General features: G+C 37.0%; 1 protein-coding gene across 1 annotated transcript; it reads right to left on the bottom strand.

The window, feature by feature from the left end:
- Window positions 1-10541: 10541 nt before the first annotated feature.
- On the bottom strand, window positions 10542-12221 carry LOC125261829. The gene is made up of 3 exons (XM_048180380.1): window positions 11796-12221; window positions 11307-11589; window positions 10542-11210 (listed from the first exon to the last, which is right to left on the bottom strand). The coding sequence occupies exons 1-3, from the start codon at window positions 12059-12061 to the stop codon at window positions 10542-10544; spliced, it is 1218 nt and encodes a 405-aa protein (XP_048036337.1). The 5' UTR covers window positions 12062-12221.
- Window positions 12222-12757: the final 536 nt, after the last annotated feature.

The following is a 12757-nucleotide window of genomic DNA, read 5'->3' as shown; positions in this document are numbered from 1 at the left end:
CGGAGGGGATCTGATTGGCTGCTGCTGGTCTGGAGGTGATCCAGATGAGAGCAGAGGGAAGCAGATCTCCTGTCATGAGGCTTTGACATCAACACACCACTGATGAAGTCTCAGTCACATCAGAAACTTTCTGAGCATCTGAAAACATCAGTGTGATTCTGCTTTCATCCAGACCATCAAAGATGAACACAACTTTACACTCCTCATAAATCTTTGAGTCCAGATCTTGAAGTTCAGGATGAAAGTCCAGCAGAAGTCTGTGAAGACTGTACTGATGATCTCGGACCAAGTTCAGCTCTCGAAATGGAAGCATAAACATGAAATCTACATCCTGATTGGCTTTTCCCTTGGCCCAGTCCAGAATGAACTTCTGCACAGAGACGGTTTTCCGATTCCAGCGATGCCTTTAGTAAGAACAGTCTTGATCTGGTGTTTCTCCTCACGTCCTGGTTCAGGTGAGGCTTTAAAGATGTCATTGCAGTCGATTGGAGTGTCTTGTGAGTGTTGTGTTCTGGCTGTTTTCTCCAATCTGGAAAACCTCATGTTGTTCATTCACTCCTTCTACTCGCTCCCTCTATGATGTAGAGCTGTGTGTAGATCCTGTTCAGGAGGGTTTCATTCTCCTGGAGGTTCAGTCCCTCAAATAATCTCTCATACTTGTTCTTCATGCTGGTTTTGAGCTGCTCTTTGACTCTCTGGAGTTCATCATCTACTGCTTGAGGAGAATCCTGGTCTCCAGTCTGATCATCTCTGATTGAAACAAATACAAACATAAAAACATCTTCATCAATAAATCATGACAGGAACAGCAACACATTTAAGAGAGAAGTGTCAGTTTAACGGACTCCTGTTATATTCCACATATTTACATTAAACTTTAACATATTTTCTGGAATTTAAGTCACATTTTCTCTCATCTGAAATGTGCTGCATCTTATATTTGTCTGTTTTGGACTCTTATGTAGAAGTTTTGGTCCTCTTCAGATTCCTGTCCTATATAAGTAAACATTGACATTGTACATGTATTTTCTAATAAATAAATGTCTCAATCTAGTTTCACTACAGCAGGAAACTCACTAAATAATGGTGATAATCACCTGGGGTCAGAGGTCACTGCTCCATCACTGAATTCAGAAGGATCTATGGATCGACGGCTCTTCATAGACACATGACTGGGTTGAGGAGATGCTGCTCTCTGACTCCCCCTGCTGGTGACACCAAGATATAATAATAATAATAATTCATACACATATTTACACTGTAATTAACACAATACTGTTAGTTCAGATGATCTTTTGTATAAGTCAGTCGTTTAGCTGTGTCCTTAATTACTGAATTACACTTTAAATGTAAGTATTGAGTTTTCTTGAATAATGTAATGATACATATGAAAGAAATATAAAATACATACAGTATATATAAAACGGTTCAAACATTGATTTGTATCTTACTAAAATGTGATTTTATATAGTTTATTCTATTATTCATTATTATGTACATTAATGGTTTAGAAGAATCTAGGTTTTTTCCTCACAGGACAGCAACTCTACACAAACATGGTCTTTTACAATATGATGCACTGTTGTACATGAAACTACCAACAGTATAAAGTGTATTTTAAATGTAACAACCTTGAACATATTCAGAAGTAAAACACAACATACACAGTAAAGCGGCAGTAATATCAGGGATGTGATTCTTTAACGGATAATTCAGTTTTTTCGGCCTAAAATCATGACCCACGTGAATCATGCAGATCAGCAATGAAAAAAATAAAAATCGGGGGTGTTCAGGGTTATGCTGGTTACTGCATGATAACTGCAATCATGAAATGGCCTTAATCAATTAACTAAATAAACAGTGAAAAGGTTATGTTTTCTAATCCATCATAGAAAGGAATGGTCCAGAGAGCGCTGCACGGAGCCAAAGCCCAGCCAAGATGGAGGAATGTGCCCTGTCCAAATACCCACATTGCAGTCTTTGCACTTGACCACTTGTCTACTTACATGACATATTTCCTGTATTTGAAGTGCTTAAGTGTTCAAGTGGGCGTGAAGACTGCAAGTGTGTGTAGAACTTTTGATTACCCGAAGGGACACACTTACAGTCTTGCAAAAAATGCACGTTTTTACTGAGTTTTAAATTATTATTTTCAGTACTTTGCATTTTAAAATATCCTAACTGTCTGTTCAGTGGTCGTTGAGTAACTAACAGAAGAGACCATTTTAAAATTGTGGTGCTTCTTTAAGTGATAAAAAGCAGTTGTAAATGATGTACAAAATACGCATAGCCTACTCATCTTTGCATCAATAAAATGTGCAACACTTTATATTTTACTACCAATTATATGTATATAATTAATTTAACTTACAGACGTATGTTTTCCTTGACATCTCAAGATTTCGGGGCATGTGAGTTCCGAACATAATGCATGATGGGATACGCTTAGCTCCGAAGCGGTATTCAAGGGCTGAATCCCAAATGGCACACTTTTATGCACTTTTGGTCTTGTGGACTTACAATGGCTGCCGCACGTCCGTTAAGTCCTCGAGACCGTAGGGTGTCCCATTCATAATTTTAGGTTTCAGAAGGGTGCTGGTGGGCACCCCTTTAGCGGCCTCCATGCTCCGACTCATGGACATGATCCGCTCCGTGCTCTCGTGTCTGAATAGAAAGCATATTTATACTGTCTAAATCGTTCCCTATTCTCTATATAGTGCACTATGTGCCATTCACCATGTAGAAACTAGTAAATGTGTGAACAAATGACCATTTCAGCTGCAGCTCAGTGTCTGTTTATAGTGTAGGAGGGGCGGACTTCAGATTCTAGAGGGCATTTGATTGGACAGAAGATTTGATGAGAAGCTGAAGTGTGATGTGATGTCATGAAAATCCGTGATCCATTTTAGCAGAAGTGAGACACTGTAAGTTTTGAATGCTTTTATCTCCTAAATGTGAACTTTGTCATTGTTTTGGAATACAGCAGCTTATTCATAACCTTAAGGCTACATGTTCGGTTGTTAAGTCTGACGTCACGCTGCAGCGCTTCCGGGTCCAAACACTCGATCTCACACCACAAGAAACAACAAATGGTGCTAATATTCACACATGGTGTAATACTTCAAAAAATTATAATAAAACTTTATCTCCCAGATGGCCAGACAGCGATTCATCTTTATAAATCATTAAAATATTAATGTCTGTGATGCTGTGAGCACGGGACTGTTGTGTAGACTGTAAGTATTTTAAATGTTTAACTTAAAAATGTTTAATGTTATTGTGAATAAAATAGCGCTCATAAACGGCCGTCGAGATGCCATTCTCATGTGAAATGAGACGAGGCTTGGACGGAAACGGCCTTCCTTACGTCATGACTTAACAAGTGGATTCATACTAAAAGCTAAAAGCTTAAAAAAAAACTTACATTTTTGATTTCAGGATGACTTTAATTTCTTAATATAATCGGCGGATAGGCTTTCAGAGTAATTGATGCTATCATTTCCTCACTGTCACACCTAGCTAGCTGTAACACTTCTCATGTTTTGTTCAGTTTGTTTACAGTAGTTTAATTTAGGATAGAAAGGCTCAACAACCAACAAAACCAGGTAAGTTCATAAATTCATAGGGTATGTCAGGTTTTTATGATTAACAAACTTAGTTGGACAATTTCATTTGAGACCTGGGGCCGTATTCACAAAACATCTCAAGGCTAAAAGTAGCTCCCAAGTAGCCAATTTAGGAGAAACTCTTAAAAATTAGTGTTGTCACCAAAATTCCAGTAGTCGTACCAATATTTCTTCATTTTCATGGTATTGGTTATCTCCTGATGTTACAAGCAACTGACACTTTTTGTAAAAGGTCTGAAGAGCGAGTTTTATCTTCAGACATTCAGGCTATGTTTGATTTAGCGCTGTCAGAGAAAGCGAAAGTAAAAATCACCAGCGTTTGTGAAACACACTATATAAATAAACTTGACACGCCTTATAAAGTCTAATAACGAGCACAAACTGTGTTAAATAGAAAGCAAAAAGGTTTCCGTCCAACATTTCTTTTTCTACTTTACCACAGTAAATAATGCGAATATAATAGGCAAAGAAACAGATTCAGTGGAATAACTAATGGAATATTGTTAAATTCTCTGCTAATCAGGTGACCAGATCGCGATTCGCAAAACAGAATACAAAGCCGACAAAGCTTAAATTTATATGGACTCAGGTACCCTGTCATTCGGCATGAACCAAAACGTTTCCATGGCATCTCACATTTAACTGTTAACTAGCCTATTTCTTTTGTAAACAAAGCTTTGTGCTTCACTCGTGTCATATTCACGTAAATACTGGCACAGCTCTATCATATATATATATGGAACGCACCTTTAGCCTACATTTAAAACCTTGGTGTATCATCACCAAAAAAGGTGATGATACACGTGGCTTGGGCACTTTCCCACTGAGAATGAGCAACAAATTTACATCTGGATACGTTAGATTGGTCATGGGCAATTTGTTGAGATCCTCCAATCAGAATGATAGAAAAAAAAAATCAAACAAGATGGCGGCCTCTCAGCAGCAGTGGAGTGGAGAAAAGGAGTGTGAACTTGTATCTTTTTACGCTAGTAAGTAGTCATGTGTCAACCCAAAACAGGGAATTTACCTCATGTTGCTTAAAATACCAACAACTGTCCAATGTAATGCGCGTAAGCTGTAATTAATCTATCGAATGTTTTCAGTTAAATATTAAAAAGACGGAGACTGTTTAACATCTGTAGTAGCACAGGCTGTAGGGTGTATGGCACATGAATGTAGCTTTTGATGCGATCGACGCGGGTTCGAATATTATATATATATATATTTAACTGTGTATTTTGGGGCATCATTAACTATGCGCTGATTCAGGCTGCTTCCCCTTTAAATGCTCGTGCTCCCCGCCCCCGAGCTCGCGACTCTATAATACATTGCATAAACAAAGTTCACACAGCTAATGTAACCCTCAAAATGGATCTTTACAAAATGTTCGGAGAAAGGAGAAAGCAGTGTGGATGCATTTTCCGACATATGAACGGTCCCTTAAAAGGGTTCAAATGGTTCAAACAGTCAAATGCGAGCAGAATCAGCACTGAAACATGTTAGGGCGTGTTCACACTTGGCGTCTTTTTTGAAGCTGTCAGCGTCTGATTTACATTATAATCATATGGAGTAAGGGTGTTTGTGATGCTTTAATTAGCATTTGGGAACGCAACATTCACCATTAGAATCATTTATAATTCTGTTGTTGTTTAAAAAAAGAAGTGTCAGTGCAAATAAATGCAAATAAATGCTTTCTATTCATCGAAGAATCCAGAAAAATAAAATTTATCACCATTTCTACAAAAATCTGAAGCAGCACAACTGTTTTCAACATTGATAATAATCATAAATGTTTCTTGATCATCAAATCAGCATATCAGAATGATTTCTGAAGGATCATGTGACACTGAAGACTGGAGTAATGATGCTGAAAATTCATCTTTGATCACAGGAATAAATTACACTTTACTGTATATTCACAAAGAAAACAGATGACTTACACTGGAATAATATTTCACTATTTTACTTATTTTTGATCAAATAAATGCAGCTTTGGTGAGGAGAAGAGATTTATTTCTCAATCATTAATAATTGTTTCCAAACTTTGAGCAGGTACTTTATTAATAACAATTCTTACTTTGATATTATATAAACTTTTATACTACTTATATCATTACTATGATTATTAAATGCTACTTTTTATGTTTACAGGACAATAGTATGTAAATAGATTTGAAATAAAAAGTGCTGGGGTGTGGCTTGGGGGCGTGGCCAGATTTTCCTGCTTTTTAATTATTGCTTTACCTCCGAGACACGCTGGACCAGTTTTTGGGCCAGGGACATAAGTGATCATTTTCAGCCCTCATGTGAATAAACTGAGCTGTCTACTCCTTGCTCCCTGAAACAAAACCAAATATTAGAGCAAGTTTTTCCTCAGACCACCCAACAAATGAAGCTGTGGAAACATTTTTAGTTTGAGTTCACGCGTTTTAATAGATATTTGATGTTATCTGATGTATCCTTCATTTGATCGAGACACAAAGAGTGCATCTGGACGCACATAGCCTTCATCACACCGCTGTGACACAATCAGCCTTTCAAATGAGATGCAGCTATTGTGTCCAGTACAGGACAGTGTCTCACCTGGGGTCAGAGGTCACTGCTCCATCACTGAATTTAGTAGGAGGATCCATGGATCGATCGCTCTTCAGAGACACACAGCTGGGATCTGGAGATGAAGATCTCTTCCTCCTCCTGTAGATACTGAAATATAATAATAATTCATATTTACATAATATAATTAAGTCAAATGATCATTGTAATCGGTTTAAAAGTCCAATCCGAAGGGAAATGCTCCATATAAACACCTCAATCAGAATAGAGAGGTGGGATAAAGCTTTCTATAAACCGATCAAAATAAAAACTCTGCCATGTAAACACGTTAAACCGATTACTTTGCGTCTATGTCATCACGTCAAGAGGTCAGGGGTCATCAGAATGCACAATAATCCGCACAAGAGGTGCACGTCCAAGCGATCAAATACACACACAAATATGTTAAAATGACCGGATTGGAGCGTGTTTAGCTACTTAAACTCAGTTTATATCGGAAGTGTACATGAACAGCTGGGAGAAAATGTGTTAATATTGTCTTAAAATGACAGCAGTCTCCTTCTGACGATTGTGCCATCAGTGTTAATCAAACAACGAAATGCAAAGAGAAAATCACTCACAGCGCTTCTTCTGAATATAGTTAGCTTTAATAAGCATTAATCTATTAATTTATACTGTGAAAACCATGCAGTGTTATTTTACATTTGGTTCCTTTACTTAGATTTCTTTATTGGCTAGGCATATATTACCTGAACAAATGAACAAATGAAAGCACTTTATTTCATTTGTGTCTTTGTTTTATTGTATTTGTCAGTTTGTTTTACTTTCTTTGATCATGTTCTTACTGTATCTTATATAAAACAAAAATGCCAGACACTATATAATATAAAGCAATGTTAATTCAGCCCATTATATATATATATATATATATATATAAAATCAAAAAGCAACAATAGGAATACCGTTAAAGTACCGGACCGTGTAAACACCATATTGGATTAGATAACGTCTCATGTAAACAGTCCACCAAATCTTTCAATCAGAACGACAAAAAAAAGTATACATGTAAACGTGGCTAGTGTCAACGTGCCTGGGGTCAGAGGTCACTGCTCCATCACTGAATCTCACAGGATGTTCCATGGATACATCACTCTTCAGAGACACACAGCTGGGATCTGGAGATGAAGATCTCTTCCTGATGAAACTGAGATATAATAATAATTCATATACATCTTTACACTGTAATTAACATAATTAATTCAAATGCTGTTGTATAAGTCAGCTATTGTCTCCAGTACAGGACAGTGTCTCACCTGGGGTCAGAGGTCACTGCTCCATCACTGACACTAACAGGAGGATTCATGGATACATCACTCTTCAGAGACACACAGCTGGGATCTGGAGATGAAGATCTCTTCCTCGTCTCAGAGTCTGACATCTTCCCTGTATATGGAAACACTGGGAACATTACATTAATATTACATTTCTGCATTTAGCAGATGCTTTAAAGGTGATACAGAGGATCTTTTCGTCGACTGAGAAACCAATGACTGTTAGTGAGTTTTTGAAATGAGCGCATGGGTAAGAACAGCCCCCCTCCTTCACAACTCATTTCGAGGGAACGCCTCCCAAAACTCGTGCACGAGTATTGAACACGAGTGTTTACCACCGGCATTCGCTGTGTCGTGTTCGTGGATTCATTATGTCGGACTCACCGCAGGTAACTCATAATCTGCAGATGTTACTCCTGTCTCCTGACAAAAACATTGCATGCGGCGCCTGTGGAGTGTGGAAAGTTACTGGAGCGCGCAGCCGCGCTCGTCTCTCACAAGGAACGCCACGGCAGTGATTGACAAGCCAGAGGGCCAATCGTTTATGAGATGATCGCGTAAACGATTGGCTGATGTTTTTAAGGCCCTACCTCGTGCACAGATGATGTATATTAATATTATTACTTTCAGTGCACCTAATAAATAGTCTTTTATCAGTTAGACAGTTTCAAGTAATATTGCAAAAATGTATAAAACAAAACATCCTCTTTAGCACCTTTAATTACAAGTAATTTACAGTGTGTTCATTTCAGCACATATCCCAGTGATCAACATGTGCTCTAAGAGTGTCTTATACTAAGTTATGAAAACATTATTTCTAAATATTCTTTGAACGATCAAAATGTGTCTTAGTTAGGTGAACACTAAAGGAATATTTCATTTGATCATTCTGGAAACATTAAGGGAACGTTACTTTTGAATGTTTCTGAATGTCCTGATAAAGTAGAAGTTAAAAAGAGACATTCATCTAACATTTGACACTAACAGATATCTTTCATTATATCACGATCTAACGGATAACAAACCATCTATTAAAGTTACTGGAGAGACGTTTGTTCATGAGTTTGAGAGAACATTAGTCTTGTTATTTGGGATGTTCTCTGTGAACATCAAAGATAATATGAACACAACAAAGAACTGAATCATTAAATTAATTAAACTAGATCTGGGACACATATATTTCATATCAGTGGATATTGATAATCATCAGGATAAATGTCAAATCTTTATTTCTGTCAAATAAAGGCAGATTTCTCCTCCTGAGGTAAAGTTGTAGAAACCAGAACATGACAAACACTTGCAAACAGGTGACATTTCACACATCTGAGCTACAATATTCACAACATTTATAACAATAACAAAATACATCAAAATATGCAGGAGTAAACTTTAGTAAAATCATTTTTCCTGAACAAAATTAAAGAATCGACCCTGCTTTGTTCCCTATATAGGGTACAACGGGGCTAAAGGGACACCTTAAGAAAAAAATGTCCTTTTCATTACTCTCAAAGTGTATGATTGAGGAAAAATATATATGTTTGTATTGAACATAGATGGAGCAACAGATTTTGTGTGAAAATAAATCATAAAAGTGGTTCATTTTGTTTAAAAATAATGTATGAGGCGGTGAGGGGTAAAAGGCACAAAAATACTTTATCTAAAATAATATGTTTTTAATAATGTCTAGGTTAATATGTGTTGAAAAGAATCACTTTAGCAAAATTTGTACTATTTTCTGTTTATTTTGATAAAAGAATTAATTTTTGTTCAATAAATATACTGTCATTAAAATAGGCCTATGTTAATATAAAAATATATTTTAAAAATACAGAAACAAAATTACTTTAAAAAGTAAAGCTTCTGAAAGCATTAAAGGAGATTCCGTAATATTTAATATAGATTTACAGTAGTAACAATAAATTATATTTTATTATGAAATGATAATATAATATAATATTTCTTTAAATATGATTGTTTCATTATAAATATGGGTATTATCTCTAAGATGGATACCCAATTTGATATGATGTTTGCCATCTGAATCTAACCATGTCATGTCAAGAAATGGAAAAGTCAGCTGATCAGCTATTCATGATGTTAATTATTGTGTCTGCGGCACTTTTTACCCCAAATACCAAACTTTTACATATTCTTCTGTTATTGAAAAGCTGTTGCTTGAATTACCTTCAACAAAACTGAAAATCATTAAGAAGACCTTTGTCTGAAAATACAAACATTAATTTAATGTATTCTCATTTTAAAAACATCAAATATTAGAATATATCTTCAGTGGAAATATCTTTACGGTTTTGATATAATCTGGATAAAGTTTAGAAAAGTGAAGTAATGAAGCAGATCCATTATATGTTCCTTAATTTTCGACGCCATTTCATGGTCGTCAGTGTTTGTTGTTGTCAGTGAACAAGAGTGTGTCACGATCATATAAACACACAGAACAACATCATATAACAACATGACACGATATTACAGTTTTTTCCAATTGCTAACACACAATTTTTCAAACTAGTCTGGTTTTATCAAAACACTTAACACAATTCACAAAACCACACACCCAAACTGCAAAATACCTCATATATCCTGCAAAATGAAGCACTGCAACCGAAACTACACATAGCATTATCAAAATCAAACTTTTGCATGAAATGGCACACACTTCATTCATATTACCAGATTTTTGCCTAACCACCTACACACTGTTGGGCATAATGAAAAGCACCCCCATCTTTAGTATGCTTTGCCATAATACTAAAATATGTATCAGATTGTTCACATGCACAGAAATATTTGCAGATACACACACATGCTGTTGCAACATTTTTTTTTTTTTTTTCCTTCACTACAGTAAACAAGTCAGTACAACATAAGCACAGCAGATATATTTACATGGGACTGAACAAAAATATTCTTACAAAAAAAGTAAACTGAAAAAGAAAATTTCTGAAAAAAAATATATTACAGTAAAAAAAAAAAAAAAAAAAAAAAAAAAAAAAAAAAAAGGCAAGAAAAATAATTAGGCAGCATCTTGCCGCACAGCCGGGTCTGGCCACAACGCCTCGTCAACATCACAGGCAATATCTTCCCTTGCCAGACATCGAGGGAAGAAGCGCCTTGAGTGCCTTATCCATCCCTGAATTGCACGCACATCAATCTCATCACATGCCTCTTCCATGGCCTGCACAAGAGGCATGCGCACAAAGGGCTGCCGGTCGTATACCTTCCACCGCCATGCCGAAAAGAATTCTTCTATGGGGTTCAGAAATGGTGAGTATGGTGGGAGGTATTGCACGAGAAATGTTGGGTGGTCAGCAAACCAGTTTTGGACTGGGGCTGCACGATGAAAGCTCACGTTGTCCCATACTACAACGTACCGGTTTCTTTGATGGTCTGCATCATTCATACGCTCTGGTGGTATGAGAATGTTGTGAAGTCTGTCCAGAAATGTGAGAATATGGGCTGTGTTGTATGGTCCAAGTTTGGCATGACGGTGGAGGACACCATGCATATTGGAGATGGCAGCGCACATTGTGATGTTCCCACCACGTTGGCCAGGAACATCTATAATGGCTCTGTGGCCAATGAGGTTTCTCCCTCTTCTTCTGGTCTTTGCTAGGTTGAACCCAGCCTCATCTATAAAGATGAACTCATGTGGGATTGCATGAGCATCCATTTCCAGTACTCCCTGAAAACAAAGAACAAAAATCAGTCAATATGGTGTTATCCAGTATACTGGGAAACAATGTTGCGTGTAGTGTACTGCAGTCAATATAGTACTTACATCCACATATGCTCGTCTGAACTCTTTGTTTCTTTGAGAGTTTCTCTCAAACGGCACCTTATAAAGTTGTTTCATTCTGATTTGGTTTCGCTTGAGAATGCGAGCCAATGTGGACAGACTAACTCGTTGAATGTTGTTGAATAAGGTGTTGTCTTGGATGATGTGGCTTTGAATTTCTCGTAATCTGATTTCATTATTTTCCAAAACCAAGTTTACAATGGCAGCTTCCTGTACCCCGGTGAACATTTGGCCCCTTCCTCCACCATGGTGTCGTCTCTCAGTCCTTTAGAAAAAATAAAATAAAAATATATATAGGGCTTGGACAATGCAGCCTAAATATTTTCCCCCACAGTAGAGTACATTGTACAGGAAACTTGTACAGTTCATGAATGGCTGATGTCATACACTAAGTAAACAGGTGTCACCCAACTGATACACTATGACATGGGGTATACTACATGTGTACTACATGAAATTTTGGTTACATACCTGTTCTCCAGTCTAAAGGTCCGGATGACAGAGGCGACAGTAAAACGGCTCAAGTTTGGCTGCACTCTCTGTCCAGCCTCACGCATTGTCAACCCATGGTTGATGACATGATCTACTAAGGTTGCTTTGATTTCATTTGAAAGTGTTTGTCTTCTTTGGCCATGAACTCCTCTACCTGCTCTACCCCTACCTCTCACTCTTCCTCCCCCTCTTATTCTCAACCTCCCTCTTCCTCTTCCTCTTCCTCTCTCTGCAATGTCTTCCATTGTTGTTGTAAAAAAAAAAGGTTCTCACCTGTGGTCTTTTCATAGTGCTTACATCCTGATTGAAGTGTTAACAATTAACCACTGAGGTGTTTGGCCAGGTGGCACATGTAATTGGCCAATTAGCTCATGTAGTGTCATTTTGAATGGCAGTGTTTTGAAATGGCAAACATGTGACTTTATGTCAGATCGTTGTGTCTTATGCAGAGAACTGTATTTAGTGAATTTAAAAAGTGCTATTTTGAAATGCAAAATGTGTGTAAAACAGAAAAGGTGTTTAGACTTTTGGAGACTTGAGAAGAAGTTTTGCTCTCTGTGTGTCAGTTTAAATAATTGTGCTGTGCATGTCATTTTAGTGTGTTAGCAATTGGAAAAAACTGTAAATAAAGCTGATAACTGAACTTACCGTCAAACTCACTGATGTGAAGTTCAGCACCGACACTTCAAGCTCCAATCAAAACGAAACAGAAACTTTTTTTTTCTTTTCAAGTTTAACCCTGTAAAGCCCACAGTTGCAGAATTACAACATCACTTTCAACAAAAAAAAAAAAAAAAAAAAAAAAAGGCTTGCAAATGTTTTTTTCTCTCTCTCAAGACCACATTTACATATTTAATGGGTTATATTGTTTGTCCTCACAATGCTATTGGATAGAATAAGTGTTTGTAGGTCCGGTCCGGTTTAAAAGACCTCTGAAGAAC

This window comes from Megalobrama amblycephala, unplaced genomic scaffold, assembly GCF_018812025.1.
Source record: "Megalobrama amblycephala isolate DHTTF-2021 unplaced genomic scaffold, ASM1881202v1 scaffold498, whole genome shotgun sequence".
NCBI classification, from domain to species: Eukaryota; Metazoa; Chordata; class Actinopteri; order Cypriniformes; family Xenocyprididae; genus Megalobrama; species Megalobrama amblycephala.
The sequence above is the reverse complement of the archived record's forward strand: the minus strand, read 5'-3'. Positions and strand labels throughout refer to the sequence as shown.

What these genes read in the sequence shown, in the direction of transcription:
- LOC125261829 (XM_048180380.1), bottom strand. Translation starts at nt 12,061, where the DNA reads ATGGAAGACATTGCAGAGAGAGGAAGAGGAAGAGGAAGAGGGAGGTTG. An exon ending in ACCTTTAGACTGGAGAACAG is followed by an intron (nt 11,590 to 11,795) that starts GTATGTAACCAA and finishes TTTTTTCTAAAG; the next exon opens with GACTGAGAGACGACACCATG. An exon ending in TCAGACGAGCATATGTGGAT is followed by an intron (nt 11,211 to 11,306) that starts GTAAGTACTATA and finishes CTTTGTTTTCAG; the next exon opens with GGAGTACTGGAAATGGATGC.